This window comes from Vespa crabro, chromosome 2, assembly GCF_910589235.1.
Source record: "Vespa crabro chromosome 2, iyVesCrab1.2, whole genome shotgun sequence".
NCBI lineage: Eukaryota > Metazoa > Arthropoda > Insecta > Hymenoptera > Vespidae > Vespa > Vespa crabro.
This window is the reverse complement of record NC_060956.1, coordinates 2,336,188-2,359,120: the sequence shown is the minus strand read 5'-3', so window position 1 is coordinate 2,359,120 and position 22,933 is coordinate 2,336,188. Positions and strand designations below refer to the sequence as shown.

Here is a 22,933-nt window from a genome sequence, read left to right as displayed (position 1 = left end):
GAATTACAAAAAAGAGTATGATCAGATAATTTTGTAAACATATATAATGTGTACAAGAATAGAAATCAGTGTTTTATATCGTGTAAAAATGTTGTTAAATGTATCATCTAATATCTATAGTATTAAGGCATAATTTTAACGTAAAAATGTTTTTTCTATATATATATATATACATAGAAAAAATGAATGTATGATGTACATATAATTTATGTACTTAACCTGTCAAAAATTATTTTACTTCAAACATGGAATATTTTCATAAATTATTAATTGTTTATTGTTTTTTCTTCTGCCAAAATATTTGTAAGTTTCTTCTCTCATAACAAATTTTAAATAATTGATATTATTGATTATTACGATTAAATAGAGAGAAAAAAAAAAGAAATAATTTATTATCTATTATTACATTTCCTTTTACATTGTTACATTTTTTTTCTTATTTGATTGTAATTTTTTTGTAGATGCACTTCATAGAAATTTAAAATATTATGAAACTGTACACTCGTCAAACTTTCAACATAGAATTGTAAAACGAGGCGCTCAACATAGTTATCATCCATATAATAAAATAAGCGAATTAGAATTTTATTCTCATGGACGGTAAAGTTTATTATAATTGTATAACAGTTATATTTGTTCTTAGTATATTTGTAATTTTATATAATACGTATCATTATTTATTGTTATAGTTATTTTCGTTTAATTTTGACACCAAGAAGAGAAGTAATACATTCCAATTTTAAGGCTTATGAAGTTAATGGGGATGGAAAGGAGAAAACGATTCACTTAGGTATGCAATATAGATTATATACAATGTGTTTGAAAAAATATATATTTATTATTATATACTTAATAATTATAATGTATATTATAGATCATGAAAGTTTCTATCATGGTCGAGTGTTTGGAGAAATTAATTCTCATGCCCAAGTACATATTGATGAAGGAATTGTAACAGCTAGTATTACTATTTCTGATGACACATTTCACATTGAAGTAAGATATAAATATTATATATAAATTTTCTAATATTTTCAAATGATTATCTAAATATAAATATTTTAGCCATCATGGAGACACCTTCCTCATTTGGGAAATGAAACAATGATTGTTTATAAATCTTCTGATGTAAAACTAAGCTGGGAACATTATCAAAATGGGGTGGGACATACTCATGGTACTCCTAAAACATGTGGATATGTTAAAGAAGACATGGGTATGTTATCTTGAAACATTAGAAGATACAAAGTGTACAACTGACAAAAAAAAAAAAAAAAAGAAAAAAAGATGAAGTGAAATATTTTATTTTGAAGAAGTTCCAGTGAAAGATGACGAAGAATTTATAGAAAATCATGATTTTAAAGAAAATGAATACAATAGAGTAAAAAGACAAACGGAAACTTATGAGTATACTCCAACCAAAACAAGATGTCCTTTGTTATTAGTAGCTGATTATCGTTTTTATCAAGAAATGGGTGCTAGTAGCACAAAAACTACAATTAATTATTTGGTATGTCTATTACAAATGATTAAATATTAATATCGATATTATTTCAAAATATTATTTTTCTTATAAATTTAATTTAAAACAGATAAGCTTAATAGATAGGGTACATAAAATTTATAATGATACATTATGGCAAGAACGTCAAGAACAAGATGGATTTAAAGGAATGGGCTTTGTTATAAAGAAGATTGTTGTTCATAGCGAACCAACACGTGTGAGAGGTGGAGAGACACATTATAATATGGTTAGAGAAAAATGGGATGTTCGAACATTACTTGAGGTACGAATGTAGAGAAATCATTTGAAAAAAAAAAAAAAAAAAAAGAACATTTTTAAATATATATTAAATATTTAATGTGCAGGTTTTCAGTCGAGAATACAGTCATAAAGATTTTTGTTTAGCCCACTTATTCACCGATTTGAAATTCGAAGGTGGAATTTTAGGATTAGCTTATGTAGGATCACCACGTAGAAATTCTGTAGGTGGTATTTGTACACCAGGTACAATTTCAACTATTATATTTATTATTAAAATAAAATTTATCATTTTACTCGTAGACCTTTTTAATAGAGATTTTGTATTTTTTAGAATATTTTAAAAATGGTTATACTCTATATTTAAATTCGGGACTGAGTTCTAGTAGAAATCATTATGGACAGAGAGTTATAACAAGGGAAGCGGATTTAGTCACAGCACATGAATTTGGTCATAATTGGGGCTCTGAACATGATCCTGATATAACTGTAATACCATTTTCTTTTATTAATATAATTTCAAAAATATAATTTATATAATTTAATAATATAATTCGATTCGTTTATATTCAGGAATGTAGTCCAAGTGCAAGTCAAGGTGGATCGTATTTAATGTATACATATAGTGTCAGTGGTTATGATGTCAATAACAAGGTCAGATAAGTTAAAATATGCATAAATACGCAATGCAATTTTTTTTTTTATTTTTTCTATATTTATATGAGCTCCTTTAAATGCACAGCGTTTTTCACCATGCAGTTTGAGATCCATTAGGAAAGTATTACAGGCTAAATCAGGTCGTTGTTTCTCAGAGCCTGAAGAATCATTCTGTGGTAATTTAAGAGTAGAAGGAGACGAGGAATGTGACGCAGGACTTTTAGGAACAGAAGATAATGATCCTTGCTGTGACAAAAATTGTAAATTACGACGAAGTCAAGGAGCAGTATGCAGGTAATATTGTTATCATAATATAACTCGTTAATTTTATTTTTATGCATTAATGCATACGTTAACGTATATTGCAGTGATAAAAATTCACCCTGTTGCCAAGGTTGTGCATATATGCCTGTAGGAGTAAAATGTAGAGACGCGCAATATGCAACTTGCGAACAAGAATCACGTTGTACCGGAGCATCAAGCGAATGTCCTAGATCTCCGCCAATGAAAGATGGTACTGGTTGTTTAGAACGTGGACAATGCCGTCTTGGCAAATGTGTGCCATATTGTGAGACTCAGGGTTTGCAAAGTTGCATGTGTGATACAAGTAAATTTTTATATTATATCGTGATCAATTTTTATCAATTATATTACATTATACAAAAAATGAATATAATAATACATTAATATTACAGTTGGTGATGCATGTAAAAGATGCTGTAGAATGAGTTTAAATGAGACATGTTTCCCTATAGATCCGCAAGATATTTTACCTGATGGTACACCTTGTATTCAAGGTTTTTGTAATAAGGTAATACTTTATATATCACAAAATTTTTGATGATAAAATTATTCGCAAATATTTTCGATTTTTTATTTGATATATTTATTATCTACATTGTATTTAGGGAATATGCGAGAAAACAGTACAAGATGTCGTGGAACGTTTTTGGGATATTATTGAGGACATAAATATAAATAAAGTTATGAGATTTTTAAAGGATAACATAGTAGGAGCTGTGATAATAATCACTGCTATTATATGGGTTCCAACGAGTTGCGTTATAAGCTATATTGATAACAAACGTGTAAAAGAAAGTGAAAAGAAATGGCGTTGGAAACATACCGATGATCTCATTCATCCAGACGAACATAGACAAGGAATTTTTGTAGGCACTCAAAGAGCAAGGCTATCACATTCTAATCAACAATCTTAATTTAATTGAAACTGTGCAGTAACATTCCAAATACTTACAAAGTTATCTAGTCAAAAATTTAAATTTATTACATGTTGATTTATATATCTTTTTATTGATTTTATATATAAGACAGTTTAATAATTTAATATATATTTAATATCTATATATACATACATACATACACACACAAACAAACACACAAATACATATTAATATGTATATATTCTAGATTTAATATATAACATTCTAAGTTTATGTCAAGATCACGTAAAATAAATTTGCTACCAAATGTAATAATAAAATAAAGGATAATTGTAAAAGTAATAAAATATAGAATATTCGTGCTAAGCGATTTAAATATGAATTTGATTAAATATAAATTTAGTTTAAAGTGTTGCCACTACGAGAAGCTACATAAGCGCTATCGGTAACAAGAATGTAACTAAAATTTTATTTTCTTATACTACTAAGCACACATTTTCATGGTTAAATTACCTAGATTTCCGTTTCACGATTCGAATCTACCAATCTAAAGCCGCTAAATTCTCAACGGAAAATATTTCAATTTCCACATGGACATTTGGCTTTTGTTTACGATTGATAATTTGACAATTGTTCTGAAATTTATGAAGAACTCATGAGATATGGAAGATAAGTCATTAAAAGATCAGCCAGTAGAAAACGCAGGTATTTATATGTTATTTTTTATTTAAAAAATTATATCATTAATACATCATGTTTGTGTTTTATTACAGATGTCAACCAGGATGAGTTAATTCTTCAACAACAAAGACGTATAGAAAAGGAGGTTAATATTCTTCTTCAAGCATAAAAATAAATCCTATGAAAAGTTTAAAGAGTTATTAATGAAAAGTTTACAAATTAAATTGTAAAAATTGATCGTTTAATATTTTATATCTCATGACATTTTGATATAAATATACATATTTCTGGCTATAATTTTATTATATTTCAGATATCTGAATCTATAGCTTTAGTCGGTGAAAAAGAACCATTGAAGAGTTTAGAACAGGAATATACAGAAGATGAAGTATATTTGTCAAAAGCAAAAGCTTTGGGACAAAAATATTCTTATATTAGAAGAACAAGGCCTGATGGCAATTGTTTTTTTAGAGCCTTTAGTTATGCTTATCTTGAAAAACTAATTGGGGATAAAAATGAATACAATAAGTTCAGAGAACTTGCTTTAAAAAGCAAAGAGAATCTTGTGGCATTAGGTTTTCCCCAATTTACTGTTGAAGATTTCCATGACACGGTACAATTAATATTTAATATCAGAAAATGAATTGTATCTGAGATAATTCATTTCTAACCTGTTTATTTACAAAATAATAATATATTTTATTTTGATTATAGTTTATGGAAGTAATCGACAAAGTAGGTGGAGACACAGAGTCTAGTTATATTGAACTACATAAGCTTTTCAATGAGCAAGGTTATTCTGATTATGTTGTTGTATACCTTAGATTAATTACATCTGGTCAGTTACAAAGAGAGGGAGATTTTTATCAACATTTTATAGAAGGAGAACGAACCATAACAGAATTTTGTCATCAGGTTAACATTATCGTTAATTATCATTAATTTTATTATACAGAAAGATATTTAATCCTTTTGTTTCTCTAATATTTATGTTACAGGAAGTAGAACCAATGTATAAAGAATCTGACCATATTCATATTATAGCAATGAGCACTGCTTTAGGTACTGGTGTTCGAGTTCGTTACATGGATCGTGGTGCTGGAACAGAAGTAACTGCACATGACTTTCCTGAAGGCGCTACGCCAGCAGTTCACTTACTTTATCGTCCTGGTCATTATGATATACTTTACCCTTGATAAAATTAAGTCTAAAGTCATCTTTTAAGTTGTTCTTAAGAAATATACTTTGTTTAATGATTTTTTTCAATCCATTTAAAAGAATAAAAATATGAAACTATTTTTACTGTGAAGTATTTTTATAATTTCATTTGTTTTATATTAATTTAATAATTATTAACATTCAATGGCGAATTATAAATGTGTCGGTTTATAAATTATTTTAAATAAACATATAAATACTTTGACATTAAAATGTTAAAAAATAAATTATTAAAGAAATGTTACAGTATTATTAAATTAAAAATTATCAATGTGACAAATTTTTAACGTTGCATTGCTCGAACTTGTTCGGTAACTTCTTCCAGTAACACAGAACTTCTATCTATTGACTCCATTTGATATTCCAAATGGGTTACAATAAGTGCAAGTTTTTTCAAGTTTGTTTCTGCCATCTCTAATCCATGTTCTTGTTGCGCAAAACTTTTTGCAGCATGCATTAGAATCTGAAAAGAAAAGAAAAAACAAAGAATCATGTTAAATATAATCTCTTAATTATGAAAAATTTATTTTTCAAAAAAAATATTAATGATAACATTACTTCACTGCTTTTTGAACCCCTTTGAATCTGTCTTGCAAGCGACGCAATATTATTGACATTAACTTGAACTCTATCTGCTAATCGCATTTTTGAATCAACAAATAAACTGCGTGCACTTGTACTCGATGCTGAAGCCATTCCGTATTGTTTTTCATTAATTCTGGGATAAATTTTGATATCAATGATATTCAATTGTGTTAATTCTATTTACATAAAACGAAATTATACAATTTCTTATGGCAATATTATTCCATAATTCGTAAAAGTTATCCAAAGTATAAATATATTCGAACAAAATTTTGATCTTTTAATTTATGTATTATAAGTATAATTTTTATTGTATGTATGACACATAAATATATACGAATATTATAAATTATTCTTGTTCTTTACATTTGATAAACATCGTATATAGCGTACTATTACATTTATAAAAATTACTCGCGAATAGAGTATTGTTTTTTTTTTTTTGTTTTTATCTATTTAAATTGAAATTGTTAAAAGATAAACACACTTATTGTGAATATCGCGTTATGTATGGTTATGTGATGCACTTTATATTGCACTGATGTACGATCACATGTATATCAGTAGAGTGAATGCTAGTGTAGTGAAAAAGATGCGCTTCAGTAAGATATCGAATTTTTCTAGTCACGCTGTAAAAAAAAAAGTTGATATAAATATATTAATATTATTATAATATAGTAAATATGTAGGAAAAAAAAATTTTAGAAAATTGAAATATTTCGTGAAATTTATTTATAAAACGATCATTTTCAAGTTCATTGGTTATCGTGTAAAATTAATTATTTGTTATTAGGTTATGTTTAGAAATCTTTTAATTTAAAAATCAAAAATTAAAATATATATCTTTGAAAAACGAGGTATTTGACAATTATTTTCGTATCATTACAGTCATATAAAAATATTAATTTGTAATGCTACGTTTTTATCAGAAAATAATGATCGTTTTTTTTTTTTTGTTTTTTAAATTGTACTCTACAGACAAACACATGATATTGAAGAATTTGGAAACATGTCCAGTGATAATATTAATACAAAGGTAGAAATTGTAGATTATGAATGTAATCAAGCAGAGAATTGTAATGATATCACATTACTAGCACGTAAAATAAGAGAAAAGGAAGCATTTTCTCAGGAGGATTTAAATGTAATAAATTTCTTTCTTTTTACACAATTGATTTATTTTATAAAAATGTGTCATTAATATCCTAAATTTGTTCGTATTAATGTTTCTATTTAGCAATTACGTAATTTAAAAGTAAAATTAATACATGAAGTTCCACCGCAACATAAGGTCGAAATACGTTCAGGAACTCATGTACCTTCACGTGAAGAATTGGAACAGTTTATGGCATTAGCACCGTTAAAAAAAGGTTCATTTTCGCCAGATGAGGATGACAAAATTGTTCATAATTGGAAAAAATTTTGTAAGGTAAGAAAGGATATGAAAATGTTAATCAAATACATCATTACAAATCGCATGCAAAAATTTGTATGAATTTGTATTAATTTATCATACAATTTTTACGATATAACAGTTACACAATTGGAGTAAACGTAAATATAGAGCATTTTTAAGTCTGACAGATGGTGATGGAAAGAAGTATACTTGTAAGAAGAAAGAAACAAAAAAATTTGTACAGTTTTTAGCAAATAGTTTACCAAATCGCACATTGTATAGCGTATACCATAGATTTAAAATTTTATATAGCTCACATTTAAATAGAAGGTAATGTATATTTTTTTCTTTCCTTTTTTTTTTTTTTTTTTTTATATCAAAATCACCAATATACCCAGTATTGATTTGCTAATGTAAAATAAATTATATAGAAAAAAATATTTCTCTACAGATATACACAAGAAGAGGATATTATGATATTAAATCATATCGATCACAATCCATTCCTCGATGAAAAACGGAAGTTTGTTGATTTAGCAAAGGTTTTAAATAGAAGTAGAGCGTCTGTTTGGCGACGTTACCGATTGTTAAAAAGAAGCAAAAATTCGAAGATGAAAAAATGAATCTGATAAAATATTAATGATATATGTCTAATTTTTTAAACTTAAAATAAAACTCTTATGAAATAATATCACGTATTGAATATTTTCAAAGACATAAATAAATAATATTTCAACACTTTCGTGAAAAAAGTGTATCTGTTTTTTTATTTGTAGTATCAAATATTTTCTTTCAAATAATATACATTGTATATACTTTTGAACCTAACAATCACAATTATATGTATCTGTCTTTTTAACAGATAAATTTATTTCGTTAAGTCTAATCTTTTTTAAAGTATTTTTTTATAGAAAAACAATACTATATATTTTAAAATGAATATGTTCTACTCTCTTATAAATCATTAACAAATTAGAATATTAATAAAAGATAAAGAGAAATTAAATATACTTTGTATTTTTTTTTTTTTCAAACAGCCTATTTTGCCATCATCATTACACAATTTTATTTACACAATTTTTTTTTAATTATTAGTAGAAAGAATTCATTTGAAATATATATATATATATTTCATATATATATATATATTATATAATTATTAATTATAAGTTTTATAAATTTGCGAATGAAGATATTTACTTTACAATTAATTACAAAGAAATGAATTATTTTTGAATTATGAGTGTTATGTATCTAATGCACAATTGTGAAACATCGTATGCATTATAAAATTTTTTGTTTGTATAGAAAATCCAAAACTCATCTTTCTATTTCAGTTTTTAACATTATTTTTTGCTGAATTATTTTTAATGAAATTGTATTTATAAAAAGCAATTAAAAGTTCTATTTTGTTATAAATAAGGTTCATTCAATGAAAATTATAATATTTAACAAAGATTATGGTTTTTCTGTATATCGTATAAAACATTTTGCTTTACTAAATTTGTTTTCTTTTTCGTAGGTTTAAAAATATTATTTAAAATTTTTGTATATAGATCTGTTTACTTTTTTTTAATACTGAACCGATATAGAGGGCTAGAATTAAAGGAATATTTATATTCTATATGAAAATCATATTACACACAAAATGATAATTCTAAATATTTCAAATATTTACAAGTTTTTAGGCATTTAAAGTATAGATGAATAATAATATCAGTCTCTTCCCTAACATGTGTATTTGCAGAAATTAAAATAATGTTATTAATTTATGTTGAAAATAGATAGAATGTTCCCTGCCATGCTGTTTTTCTTGCAATAGATCAAATTAGTGCTTTGTGAATTTATGGATTAACTTGACTTTGTCAAGTTTATATGGACAATTTCTTTTTAAGAATATATGTATAATTTATATTATACAAATATACAGAAATAAATTTGTATAATATTAATATTGATCAAACATATTAGATTATGTACTTTCTATAACGAAGCACTAGTCCCAGCATCTTTAATACATGATGCAAATATTTAAACAAATGTTTTTATTATAAAAAAAAAAAAGAAAAAAAAAGAGTTGGCTAAATATTTACAGTAAAGAGTATTCACGATAAAACAATATTTTTTCATGAAAAGAATAATAGTAGTGTTATTCCCATTGTGGGAACACTTATATATAGAGCCACAAATTTATTCTCGCATAAATATTTAGGTAAAATAAGTGTATTTCAGAGCACCGATTTTACTCTTTAGAACATCTGTCCTATCACAGTAAGTGATCTCACTGCAGATTGCACATTATTTACATGAATATGATGTGCAACAGCATGATGATGTTCATCTACAACCATTTCACCATATTGGACACGACATCGTTTTTGATGTGCAAATAAACTGCCACTATGACTATATGCAGCGCCACATGTTTTACAAACATAAGGTTTTTCACCAGAATGTGTATAAGTATGTTCTTTCAGAGTACTAAGACGCTTAAAAGCTTTGCCACACGTTTTGCAGAGATAATTTGCTTCACCCGTATGTCGTGTCAAATGTCTCCTAAATGCTGAACTCACAGCAAATGCTGCACTACAAACATGACATACAAAAGGTTTGTCCCCTGTATGAATACGAATATGATTTGCCAAACTAGTAGTTGTTGTAAATCCACTATTACATGTTTTGCATACATGTGGTTTCACTCCTGTATGAGTTCTCATATGGTATGTAAGCGATGAATTACTTGGGTATACCTTGCTACAAATATGACATAGATATTCTCGTGGCACTTTTTCCTTGGGTTTATGTGTCCTTTGATGAAGAACAAGGCGAGCTTGACTAGCACAAACTTTTCTACATATTTCACAAGTTACTGGTTCAGCTTTAGGCTTATGCATGGACACATGACGCCTAAGGCCTTTCTTAGTAGCCATAATTTTATCGCAATGTTGGCACTTGTATTCACCAGATCCATCTTCTTCACTATCTTCTTTTTTAACAGTTTCATTCTCTGGTAAAGTATTTGTTGTATCATTTGGAAAAGCATCGTCATCTGAATCAAATAATTTGTTATCATCTACTAAATTATCTAATAATCCATGGCCATGCTTTTCAGCATGTTTTTTCAATGTGTCTGGTCTGAAAAACCACTTTTTACATACTGTGCAAGAATATTTTTTATCCCCATGTACAAGAGCATGTCTTTTTAAATTTTTTAAGGAAGAACAATACTGATTACAGATTTCACATTTATATAATTCAGGAGCATTTTCAAATTCATCTGGTTCGTTTACTGTACCACTTTCATCCTCAGTATCATCTTCACACTTTGGTTCTTTTTTTGAATCTCCATCATCTTTTCGTTCGTCAGTATTTATCTGTTTAATCATATCATTTACTTTCTCTGTATGAGACTTCAAATGCCGTACAAGACTTTGAGACTTAGAGAAACAGGCATGACATAATTGGCAAGCATGAGGTTTAGATGCATGTATCTTTTTATGTTTTTCCATATTTTCTTGTTTATAAAACAATTTTAAACAAATATTACATTTGTGCTTTTTCTCATGGACAAGAGAATGTTTTTTTAAGCCTTTCTGTGTTGCATAACGCTTTAAACAAATTTTACACTTGAACTTCAATTCTTCTGAATCTTGACTGTCGCTACTTGGATCATAATAATTATCATCTGCTTCATCTTCGCTGTAAGATTTGTTAGGCATTGATTTTGTTTTCCTCGTTGACGTACGTTTCTGTGGAGGTGCAACATCCTTTTCAATTGCCGCATCATCGGACACACGTTCATTTGAAAATTGTTCTTCTTCTTGTTCTTTAGAATTTTTTTCTGATTCTTTAGTAATATTCTGCTCCTCTTGAGGTTTATCATCTACATCCATTGTTTCATAAATATCGCATGTATCTACTTGCGAAGCAGATTCAATGGATGAATTTTGATTAATATTGCTTTCCGTAGTAGAACATTGTTCTTTACCGATCTCTTTGGGACCTTCAAATCCGATAGAACACATGAAGATTTTTTCATCTTGTATGTCTATTTCGGTAGTAGTAAGACTAGGTGTATTTGAAGTGTAAGTATTATTAGTATTATTGAAGTCTTGAGAATTTGATACTATTTGCATTTCTTCTTTTATAAAAGAATTGTCTTGCTCATTTGTTGTCTTTTTTGGTAGTTCAATGCATGAAGAAATATCTGTTTGCGTACACGAATCCTGTAAAAATATAAAATATTTTTTTTTTTGAAATTAAATGTAAAATATAAATAAAAATTACATCATATATTTTGTTTACCATGACATTGCATTTTTCAGGTTTATTATAATACATTCGTAGTCTAGCATTGGAATGTTGACATTGTTGTCTAAACTCATGAGCAACACTTGCTTTATAAACACAAACATCGCAGATTAAAGATGGTAATCCATCTTGCTCGTGAATATCAATTGAACCACATACTTGAATTTTTTGTGGAAGATCTGAGAAATCATCTACCTCTTGATCGGTACAGAAAATAGGTGATAAATTGTTACTTTCTGTTAGACAGATTCTACATACTCTGTCCATATTAAGAGGCAAATTGAAATAACCCGAATTCATTGTCTTGCAGATATTTTGAATACTGATTAATCCAAAATTGTCTGTAAATATCATAAAACATGCTAACACCTTATTGCCATTATATCACAAATAAATAATTTTCTTGAATTAACAAAACTATTCAATACAATATACATTATATAAAATAAAGCTTGTATTGGAATTTTAATTACTTTAAATATCATTACATTATTTTTAATTGAAAGGAGAATATACACAAACGATAAGATCAGATAATCACTATAAACTTGACCTTTTTATAAATATGTATATATATATATATATATATAATTGTATATATATAAAAGTTGTACAATTAGTGTCATTTGATAAAATGGACAAATACAATTACTTTATAATCGTACAATCATATAACCAAAAATATACATAAATAAATATATATATATATACATACACATACATTATATATACATATATATATATATATATAAATTAGAAACGCAAAATAATATATGCCGGTATTTTAATATAGGAAAAGCATTTTTGATAAAGAGTTGAAAGAATTAATGTGCAAAAACGAAAGGTTCTCAACCTTTGGATCCGTGATGCGTCGTTTGAACATGCCACGACGTTGAGTCCAATGCCTTCGGCAGTGATGCCCAGACGAAAGGAAAAGTAACACTTTGAAAATTCGAATACTTTTTGTTTCTCTCTCTCTCTCTCTCTTTCTCTTTTGTTTTTTTTTTTTCGCGATCCCTTTTGATATTAATCCATAGTATACGTGTATTTTCTCAATGCATATTAAAACACAGAATGTCTTGATTCATTCTAAAATCTTTCTTCTATCTTACGTTTTACTCGTGGCAATATACTCGAATACTTATTTATCCTTTGTCTAATGGCTTCTATCTACATATATGCCGCGAAACATTCGAGCAAATTAAGTTGAGAGCAATCTGAAAGGAAAGGTCTGAATAAAATATGGCTTATCGTGTATGGACAACGGAATGAAACTTCACTCATATACATTGCGTTCAACCGAATCGATGTATATTCTCTAGGGATACACGAATGGCGTTCGAACATCTTTTAATCGGTGTTTTTTATTAAAAGAAAAAAGAAAATTATACATATATATATATATATATATGTATATGTGTATGTGTGTATGTATATGTTATGCATATATATATATATATCATATATTTCATTTTTTTCATTGTTTACTCATACATACATCACGCAATTATCAATAGATAATTTTATTTATTTTTACTAGATACACTCTTCCGAATAACAAAATATTTATTGTATCTAATTATCTATAGAATTAAAACATATATCAATTTCAAGATAACTACGTTGATAACCGAGGAATATTTTAGTTGGTATTATTTATCTCGAATCGTAACTCGAAAAATTTAGTGATCTAAATGGTAGCTCCGAAAAAGTATCCAATGAGATTCAAAGTTATCGACCAATCTACGTTCAAGATGATTTTAAATAATAACGTAGTTCGATATATCGAATTAAAAAGTGATATTTCTTTGCATTCAAATTTATAGGTTTTTAAGTTGGCTCGAGATTTTTTTCTGGATAAGAAACGAGAGAGAAAGAGAAAGAGGGAAAAGAGAGAGAGAGAGAGAGAGAGAGAGAATGAAAAAAAAATTTCTTTGATACTTCTCATAAATAAATATATATATATGTATATTCCGTGTATGATTTTATTTTTTCGTGAAAACTCAAAGCGATCTATCGATCCTCGTATTATAGATCAATCAGAAGGGGGGGAAAGAAAAACAGAAAAAGAAAAAAAAAAGAAAGGAAAAAGAAGAAAAAAATCGAGAAAGTCAATTTTCAATCGAGTGACAAAAATTATTATATCTATCTATATTAATTCGTAATAATAGTCACTTTTATCAGTGCAATAAAAAATCACTGATTTATTGCTTTCAATTTGCCTGAATCAGTATTATCTTTTTGAAAAGTATTTGTAGTTGAATTATCATTCGATTATTAAATATCGCCACCGAGAGATCGGATATTAAATCAATCATAAATTCATGCGCACGCTTATTGTTAAGTCCATGCGTTTAACTGGAATCTAGTTCGAAAAAAAAAAAAAAAAGAAGAGAAAAGAAAGAAAAAAAAAATAAAGGAAAAAAAAGAAGAAGAAGAAGAAGAAGAAGAAAAAAGAGACAAGAAAGAAAAAAACGTGAAAGATCCAATATATGCGCTAGTATAGAAATTGCAGACTTCTTGAATAAACACACCGGGTATGTCATCTATTTCTTAACAACTCTTAGGTACATATGATCGGTATGATCTTTTAGTAGTCCTCGTATCTATCTACCTGTCAAATGAAGATGTAAATGAGAAAGAATGAGTGTGTGAAGTTTAAAAGACTCTTTTTAACATACGGTAATGCAATCGATGCAATTTATCCGATTAACTCGGAAAATTAGGCAAAGGTAGAAAGAAACCTTTCAAGTGATTGAGAGAGTTCTAGTATCTATCGGTTAAATACAGTTATGGCTCTTCGTAAAGTAAAAGGAAATTTCGAACGAATGTTCGACAAAAATTTGACGGATTTAGTGCGTGGCATTAGAAATAACAAAGAGAACGAGGTAAATTTGTTTTTTTTTTCTACATTTTAAAAATATCCTTATCCCTTTTGTTTTGTTTCGTTTTCCTTTCTTTTCTTTTTTATTTTTTTTTTTTTTTATTTTTTCTATTATAACAAGAAAAAAGGAACACGTAACTTAACCTAACTTTGTAGAATATACTTTTATCTCAAATAAGTTTTATTTGAATTTATAATCTTATATTATTGTGATAGGCAAAATATATTGCACAATGTATAGAAGAAATCAAACAAGAATTGCGCCAGGATAATATTGCAGTAAAGGCAAATGCAGTTGCTAAGTTAACATATGTAAGTGTGGGGGAGGGAGGTTTTATATGCTAATTTTAACTATCATTTTATCTTTAACAAGATAATTATGTTATTTTCCATTTAAATCTATAGTACATCTTACTAATACTATTTACATTTCTATAGTTGCAAATGTTAGGATATGACATTAGTTGGGCCGGATTTAATATAATTGAGGTCATGTCATCTGCCAAATTCACTTATAAACGTATAGGATATTTAGCTGGTAGTCAAAGCTTCCATGCAGATACAGAGGTATGATTTTTATTTAATCGCTTGACATATAAATATTTTGGAATATATGATTCGTTTTAAGATCGCATAAGAATAATTTCTAAATTTTTACTTTATAAACTTTTAATTTATAGATTTAAGAATAATTTCTAATTTACAGCTTTTGATGTTGACCACAAACATGATACGCAAAGATTTAAATAGTCAAAATCAATATGATGCTGGATTGGCTCTTAGTGGTTTATCTTGCTTTATAAGTCCAGATCTGGCACGTGATTTAGTTAATGACATAATGACTTTGTTAACATCTACAAAGCCATATTTACGCAAGAAAGCAGTTTTAATGATGTACAAGGTGTTCTTGCGATTTCCAGAAGCATTAAGGCCTGCTTTTCCTAGATTGAAAGAAAAACTTGAAGATCCAGACAGTGGCGTACAGTCTGCAGCTGTCAATGTAGTTTGTGAGTTGGCAAGAAAGAATCCAAAAAATTATTTAAGTTTGGCACCTGTTTTTTTCAAATTAATGACAACATCGACTAACAATTGGATGCTCATAAAAATCATCAAATTGGTAAGTCTATTTTGTAATATTACATCGATCGATCAATTAAACACAGAAAGATTAAGTATTGATACAAAAACATAAGAGCTGTTATCAATCAATGAATGCATATATACATATACCATTTTTAAATTCGAGCCTAGTAATGTTGATCTTATTTCACATGCTCAGTTCTCCACTATAACACTGATTGAGCCGAAAATGGGTCGGCGACTTACTCAACCACTAATTGACCTGATTTCAAGGTTTTTTACTAGTTGATTACTTTGATATAAAAAAAAAAAAGCATTGATAATTTAGATCAAATAGTAGTAGTAAAAATATGGTAGAAGTATACAAGTATTTTCATTATTCATTTTACTCTGTGTTGTCTATAAATGATTTATAGAATGTTATATATATACATACATATATATTGTTTGTCATTACATATCATTTAGACTGCAACTTAAAATTATATTTACAGTTCGGCGCATTGACACCTCTAGAACCTAGGCTTGGCAAAAAGCTAATAGAACCCCTTACCAATTTGATACACAGGTATTTAACGTGTTTATATTGATATTTCCCCTTCCCCCCCACATATATCTCAACAATTATAGATTTTATCATAGCAAGTAAAATAGTTCTATGTGTTATATAAATGTGTACATGTTTGTCTCAGTTACTTTATAGCTGGTATTATAAGAAGGATTATTAAAATAAATTATTAATAAGTTATCAATATCATTAATAAAATTATCTTTATTATTATTTTTAGTACATCTGCTATGTCTTTGCTGTATGAGTGCATCAACACTGTAATAGCTGTATTAATTTCTATATCATCTGGTATGCCAAATCATTCAGATTCAATACAACTGTGTGTGCAGAAATTAAGAATATTAATAGAGGATTCGGATCAAAATTTAAAGTACTTGGGCTTGTTAGCAATGTCAAAAATATTAAGGACACATCCTAAAAGTGTACAAGCTCATAAAGATCTTATTATGCAATGTCTCGATGACAAAGATGAAAGTATAAGATTGCGTGCCTTGGATTTATTATATGGAATGGTATCAAAAAAGAATTTAATGGAAATAGTTAAAAAATTAATGGTGCATATGGACAAAGCTGAAGGCACTACATACAGAGATGAATTACTTTCAAAGATCATACAAATTTGTTCTCAAAATAATTACCAATTTATAACATATTTTGAATGGTAAATTAATTTTATGATAATAATAAAACTAAATATATACATATAATGTTACAATATACAAATATAAGTTTTAATGTTCAATAATTAATAAGATATATATATATATATAAACTTTGAATTATAGGTACATATCTGTATTGGTGGAACTCACACGAATGGAAGGCACCAAGCATGGACCATTAGTAGCCACTCAATTACTTGATGTAGCAATCCGGGTACAAGCTATACGTAAATATGCAGTTCACCAATGTGCCTTACTGCTTGAAAATTCATATCTTTTAACTGGTCAACCACGAGCTACTATGTCTGAAGTTTTATATGCAGCTGCTTGGATATGTGGAGAATTTTCTAGGTAATAAATTAAATATATACCATAATTATTTTCATTAAATGATAATAATTTAAATGAAAATTTCTAATATTAATAGTGAACTAGAAGATCCTTTGGCAACATTACAATCAATGTTGCGATCGCAAGCATCCAGTTTGCCAGGACATATTCAAGCAGTTTATGTGCATAATATTTTAAAACTTGCTGCAGCAATATTATATAAAGCAGAGAAAGAAGGTGACAATGAAACGATGGAACAAGTAAGTTATACCGCGATTCATTTATATCAAGTATTATTATTCTATTATTTTCTTTTTCTTTTTTTATGTATACATATATACATATATATTAAATCATTTTATACTATTGAATTATATCTAGATATAAACAATAATATTATCGATATATTTATAGTCTTTTTTATTTTACAGATTTTTGCATTGAAAGATAAAATAGCGGCATTTGTGTGCAGTGGTGACTTAGAAGTTCAAGAGAGATCTAGTTCTGCATTGGTTATATTTGAATGCTTGAAAGAAAATCCTGGCTTGGCTGAAGAATTAATGGAAGCCTTTGAAGGTGAACTTAATCCTGTTGCTCCTAAAGCTCAAAGAAAGGTAAAAATAATATATTATTTATTTTTGTTTAAAAAAAAGAAAAAAAAAAAAAGAAAAAAAAAGGTTACAAATATCTCTTTAAAATAATTAATTTTTTAATATATATATATATATATATATTTAGGTACCTATACCTGATGATTTAGATCTAGATTCGTGGATCAATGATCCACCCTCGGAAAGCTCTGATTCCGAGGATATGGACATGAACGAAATCTTTGTGAAATCAGAGAAGTCTAATAATTCTTTCATGAAACGAGAAACTAACGAACCTACGGTAGAAGAACTTCAAAAGAGAAGAGAGGCTAGAAAATTGGAACAACAAAATAATCCTCATTATTTGAAAGGATCATTTAAGAATTCCACATCATATCATAATTCAACAAATTTTTATGAAGACTTTGAGAACATTCCAGTTGCTGAATTAGACATACCAGTGTCTCTAAAAATATCGAATTATTCTAATTCTAGTAAATATCACAATATGAGTGTGGATAATAATTACAAGAGACATAAAAAACATGGCAAGAAAAAGAAATCGAAAAAAAGTAAATATATATATATATATATATATGTATATATATATTTTTTCTATTTATACATTAATGTTATGCAACTGTATTATTGTAAATCTCGATTAAGATACATTGTATTATTATTTTTTTGCATTTTATTATTATCATAATTTTTTTTTTCTTTTTAATTTTTTGTTAGATAAACAATCGGCATCAGAAGATGAAAGGGAAGAAGATTATCCTACACAAGTTATAAATACAGGTATTGGTGAACTTCCACCAGGGGCAGAAATAAGTGATAGCGATGATTATGATATGATCGATGCAAATGATCCACATCGAGCTTTAAATATTGATTTAGACATGCCTTTGCGGGAGGACGAAAGATTACCGGTTTTGGAACACAGAGTAGTAGAGAATAGTCCAAATCAGAAAGTTACAGAGGTAAAGACAATAAAAAAAGATAAGGTAATTATTACTTTTTTTCTTCTTTTTTTATATATAATGTAGATATATATTAGGTTGGAAACTATGAAACGGGCGTTGAATGAAAAAAACAAACAAAACAAAAACGCCCGTTTCATAGTTTCCAACCTAATATATATATATATATATATATATATATATATTACATACGATGTGTGTAGGAGGGAAAATATATATCTTATTTATATTGATAGGGTCATAGAAAAACAAAAAGAAAGAGTAAATGTGTTCAAGAAAAACAGGCTGATAATCAAATAAGTATGACTGATATGTGGTTAGAAGATAATACTGAAGAAGCAGGTTCTTCCTCTATTCAAGATTACGCAGAAGTGAATAGTAAAAAAAATGTAGATATACGAAAAGATAGTAAGAGAAAAAAATCTAAGAGTCAGGAGAAACATAAAAAAGTGAAGGAAGTCGATACCAAACATAAAAAATCAAAAAAATCAAAAAGTAAGAAAGAGAAGAAGTCGTCGGATTATGAAGAAACAGCTGGTATATCTACGCCCTCCAAAGAAATATTGCCAGAGTTAAGGAATGACTTAGTTATTACTGAAAATAGTTTGAATTCTATTCAACCATTGATCGCGTATGATGAATTATCTAAGAATAAAACTATTTCTATGATGTATGAATTAAAGCAAATTGCAGATGACACTAGTAAAATAATTGTATCAATACTCATTACTAATATAGGTCAAAAGCTCGTAAAAGAAATAAGGTTCGATATTACGGATACGTCAACATTGAAATTAATGAAAAATGTGAGTATTTTATTTCGTTTTATTTTATTTTATTTTATTTTTGTTTTCTTTTATTCTTATGACAACAGATCACTTGTAGCATTTTGTTTAATCGAAATTTGATTTCTTTTTTTTTGTTTTTTTTTTTGTTTTTTTTTTTTTTTTTTTGTTTTTTTTTTTTGTCTTTTTACTCTTCTAGAATGGCGATGAATATGGAATGAAATTGCCATTCCAACTACCTCCACAATCCAGTAAAGAAACTCAATTTACCATATTAATATCCGATGTAACGTTCGCTCAAAAATTGAGAGGGACATTGACGTATATGCTTGAAAATATGGAAGGAACAATCCAAGAAAAACTCGACTTTACTATAAATTTATCGTGTAGTAAATTTATGGTTGGACATTTGTCTCATAAAGATATATTAACGGAGTTGCTTAAAAGTGGTCAACTAGTATCTAGAATAAAAAAAGAAATCGTCCCGTCTCAGGAATTTAATGCAGTTTTAAATACTGTCTGTTGCAAATGCAATCTCACACTCGTGGAACAAATAAATAATACCGCATCTTTGTATGGTCATTCGTTGAAAGGACATCATGTGTGCCTTTTATTAAAATATAATGTAAGTATAAAAATATAATATAACGATAGAGTTATATTGATGATTATTTCGTTCTGATTTTTTGCGCTTAATATTTATTTATATGTTTTAGAAATCGACAGGTAATTTGTTGATCGAAGGTAAAGGTGACAATAACTCTCTCCTGTCAGGAATTGCGGAAGAGATATCAAGGCTTCTGACATAAAAGAAAGTGTACCTATGTTTTAAAAAAAAAAAAAAAAAAAATCTAATGATTCCTATCATTCATTACAGTCATATTCAACAAACCTTTACATTCAGCGAAGAAATATTTTCCAGAATCTGTTATGTATGAGATAATGATTATAGGAAACTCGCCTGCTAATTCATTAATCATTACATATTTTTAGATGGAGTTCTTATCTAAGCACTGTATAATTTAGATCATAAAATTTGTTAAATATACATACATATATAAGAGTTATACATATGTATACATATATACATGGATAAATACATACAATATACATGTATATGTGGGTTATCAGGATTCTAAACAAACAAACAAACAAAAAAAGAAAAACAAAAAAAAAAAAAAAAGAAAAAAGAAAGAAAAGAAAAAGAAAAAAAAAAAAGAGAGAGAAACATTTATTCACAAATTAAAAAGACATCGATACAAAAAGTAGGGAATAATTGAAATAAATTTATATTATTTCGGAGTCGCCTACTTTTTGTGCTGCTGCCTCGTTTTATAGAGTAAATTTATTTTAAAAATTCGAAGAAGAGAAAAAAGATTAAAAAAGGAAAAAAAAAAATGGAAAGAAACAATTTGGTATCTTGTAAAAACTATAAGATATCATCTCTATCGTCTATATTGTCATGTTACATCTCATTTATGAGAATGTGTATAAATATAATAATATTATTTAGTGGCGATAACTATACCATTTCTGCATGCGATATTACGTTTATAATAATATTATAATATTAATATTTTCATATACATCTAAATCACATCTTAAACAATTTATATTAAAATGTAAGTGAAAAGAAAAAAACAATGTAAATAGCTTTGTGCCTGTAATCTATGCTTACAAAAATTATTTTATTGGTCGGAAATCTCTCTAAATTTGATTTAATATAATAACGAAATGTTTCATATTAATCATCATTTAACATAGAATCAGAATGCATGATACAAAAGATTTAATAACATCTTAGTATTTCATCCAAAGAAAGATGGGGAGCCTTCCTGAATAAAATTATGACTGCACTCGCGTTTTATCATTGCATTTACGTATCGTCTGCTTATAATAATTGTGACTTTATTTTCTTCGTGATTTCATTTTAAATGAAATCACGTCTCATTGTGGACGTTGTAAAAAAAGTAACTAAATCATTAGAACAATATCGAGAAACAAGAAAATTTAAATATAATTATGTTTGTAACGTCCCCCCTCTCAAGAACTAATTACACGTGCAATTATCTAATATATTTTTAAGATTCCTTACTCATCCTCTCTCTCTCTTTATCTCTATCTCTCTCTCTCTCTCTCTCTCTCTCTCTCTCTCTCTCTCTCTCTGTGTGTGTGTGTGAGTGTGTGTGTGTGTGTGCAATATAAATTATATGTATGCTATAAAAATCGAGAAAAAAAAAGAAAAAAAAAATCAAAAAAAAAAAAAAAAAGAAAAAAAAAAAGAAAAAATCAACGATCAAATGCATGTCCAATTAAAATGAAAATAATAATTATATAAAAGATCTAATTAATTGAAAAGATAGAAATGACTAATAGATTAGAATAGAATAACAGTTCAAAGAAAAAAAAAAAAAAAAAGAAACAGAAAAAAAATTGCCGAAACAAATCACGCAAAAATTCCATCAAAGCCGCATTTTTTATAACGCATCGTCTTTCATTTGGCAACAAGTGCAGAAAATTATCACGCTGAATGTACGGATTATTTTACGTACAAACAACTTAATAATACTCTTTAATTACAAAGATCTTTGCGTTGATTGTATAGAAGATAATAGATTACGATTAAAAAAGAAAAAAAAAAATCTACACCTGTCAGACTTTTTTTATAACTTTGTTTGCTTCATTTTCTACTTCAAACTTGTTTATCTAATTGTGTAGTTAACATAAAAGATTGTTATCCAAGACTGAAGGAAAAGAAGTAAAATAAACATACAATTTGATTGGTTCGATTAGAAGAAGGAAAAAAAGAAATAATTTTTCTACTTGAAATTTTTATTATTTTTATATGACGATTTATATATTTTATATATATATATATATATATATATATATATATATATAATTTTATTATCTATCTTTATACATATGAATATTTGTAATCTTAAAAAGAGAAATACAATATTTACTTCTTTTTTTCTTTATAAACATTTCTTTAATTATTTTCACATAGGTATAAATATATATAAATATAAATATAAATATAAATATAAATATAGATATAAATATATATATACATTCATATACATATATTTGTTGAAAATTTACTCGTCGTAGTTCAACAGATTTCATTGTAAATAAAAAGGAAGAAAGTTAACGCGGTAAAAAGAATTATAGTGCGTTAGCCTTAATTTTCTTTTTTTTTTTTTTTTTATCTTAGCCTTGAAATGGTATAATAAGAAAATGGGTTGATTCTCGTT

General features: G+C 27.2%; 6 protein-coding genes across 10 annotated transcripts; 4 read left to right on the top strand and 2 right to left on the bottom strand.

Annotated features, from left to right (window-relative positions):
* The first annotated feature begins 5 nt into the window (after positions 1-5).
* On the top strand, positions 6-3,976 carry LOC124422154 (ADAM 17-like protease). Its single transcript, XM_046958211.1, has 14 exons — positions 6-303; positions 462-600; positions 690-790; positions 875-996; positions 1,066-1,216; positions 1,314-1,510; positions 1,593-1,787; positions 1,870-2,008; positions 2,097-2,251; positions 2,336-2,416; positions 2,505-2,713; positions 2,788-3,026; positions 3,115-3,230; positions 3,328-3,976. Exons 1-14 carry the CDS (start codon positions 246-248, stop codon positions 3,634-3,636), a joined length of 2,211 nt encoding a protein of 736 aa, XP_046814167.1. The 5' UTR covers positions 6-245; the 3' UTR covers positions 3,637-3,976.
* A 168-nt stretch (positions 3,977-4,144) lies between these two features.
* On the top strand, positions 4,145-5,590 carry LOC124422157 (ubiquitin thioesterase otubain-like). Its single transcript, XM_046958218.1, has 5 exons — positions 4,145-4,305; positions 4,374-4,426; positions 4,595-4,894; positions 4,996-5,196; positions 5,280-5,590. Exons 1-5 carry the CDS (start codon positions 4,263-4,265, stop codon positions 5,475-5,477), a joined length of 795 nt encoding a protein of 264 aa, XP_046814174.1. The 5' UTR covers positions 4,145-4,262; the 3' UTR covers positions 5,478-5,590.
* A 109-nt stretch (positions 5,591-5,699) lies between these two features.
* LOC124422161 (BLOC-1-related complex subunit 7) lies at positions 5,700-6,210 on the bottom strand. The gene is made up of 2 exons (XM_046958223.1): positions 6,058-6,210; positions 5,700-5,962 (listed from the first exon to the last, which is right to left on the bottom strand). The coding sequence occupies exons 1-2, from the start codon at positions 6,193-6,195 to the stop codon at positions 5,783-5,785; spliced, it is 318 nt and encodes a 105-aa protein (XP_046814179.1). The 5' UTR covers positions 6,196-6,210; the 3' UTR covers positions 5,700-5,782.
* A 343-nt stretch (positions 6,211-6,553) lies between these two features.
* LOC124422158 lies at positions 6,554-8,169 on the top strand. 2 transcript variants are annotated; one of them, XM_046958220.1, is made up of 5 exons: positions 6,554-6,686; positions 7,063-7,228; positions 7,322-7,513; positions 7,620-7,810; positions 7,932-8,169. In XM_046958220.1, exons 2-5 carry the CDS (start codon positions 7,094-7,096, stop codon positions 8,101-8,103), a joined length of 690 nt encoding a protein of 229 aa, XP_046814176.1. In that variant the 5' UTR covers positions 6,554-6,686; positions 7,063-7,093; the 3' UTR covers positions 8,104-8,169. The 2 variants fall into 2 exon arrangements, with proteins under 2 accessions (XP_046814176.1, XP_046814175.1); XM_046958219.1 differs by having other exon boundaries at positions 6,685-6,941.
* Positions 8,170-8,768: 599 nt separating this feature from the next.
* On the bottom strand, positions 8,769-13,412 carry LOC124421849 (zinc finger protein 708-like). 3 transcript variants are annotated; one of them, XM_046957506.1, is made up of 4 exons: positions 13,290-13,412; positions 12,645-13,008; positions 11,786-12,132; positions 8,770-11,706 (listed from the first exon to the last, which is right to left on the bottom strand). In XM_046957506.1, exons 3-4 carry the CDS (start codon positions 12,089-12,091, stop codon positions 9,730-9,732), a joined length of 2,283 nt encoding a protein of 760 aa, XP_046813462.1. In that variant the 5' UTR covers positions 12,092-12,132; positions 12,645-13,008; positions 13,290-13,412; the 3' UTR covers positions 8,770-9,729. The 3 variants fall into 3 exon arrangements, with proteins under 3 accessions (XP_046813465.1, XP_046813462.1, XP_046813464.1); XM_046957508.1 differs by lacking the exon at positions 13,290-13,412 and adding an exon at positions 13,080-13,107; XM_046957509.1 differs by lacking the exons at positions 11,786-12,132; positions 13,290-13,412 and having other exon boundaries at positions 8,769-11,706; positions 12,645-13,065.
* Positions 13,413-13,869: 457 nt separating this feature from the next.
* Positions 13,870-21,752, top strand: LOC124422306 (AP-3 complex subunit delta-1). 2 transcript variants are annotated; one of them, XM_046958589.1, is made up of 14 exons: positions 13,870-14,679; positions 14,892-14,987; positions 15,114-15,242; positions 15,382-15,792; positions 15,955-16,028; positions 16,544-16,987; positions 17,112-17,339; positions 17,416-17,578; positions 17,750-17,932; positions 18,057-18,480; positions 18,647-18,915; positions 19,128-19,697; positions 19,876-20,301; positions 20,393-21,752. In XM_046958589.1, the coding sequence occupies exons 1-14, from the start codon at positions 14,584-14,586 to the stop codon at positions 20,483-20,485; spliced, it is 3,606 nt and encodes a 1,201-aa protein (XP_046814545.1). In that variant the 5' UTR covers positions 13,870-14,583; the 3' UTR covers positions 20,486-21,752. The 2 variants fall into 2 exon arrangements, with proteins under 2 accessions (XP_046814545.1, XP_046814544.1); XM_046958588.1 differs by lacking the exon at positions 15,955-16,028 and adding an exon at positions 16,250-16,323 and having other exon boundaries at positions 13,874-14,679.
* The last annotated feature ends 1,181 nt before the right edge of the window (positions 21,753-22,933 follow it).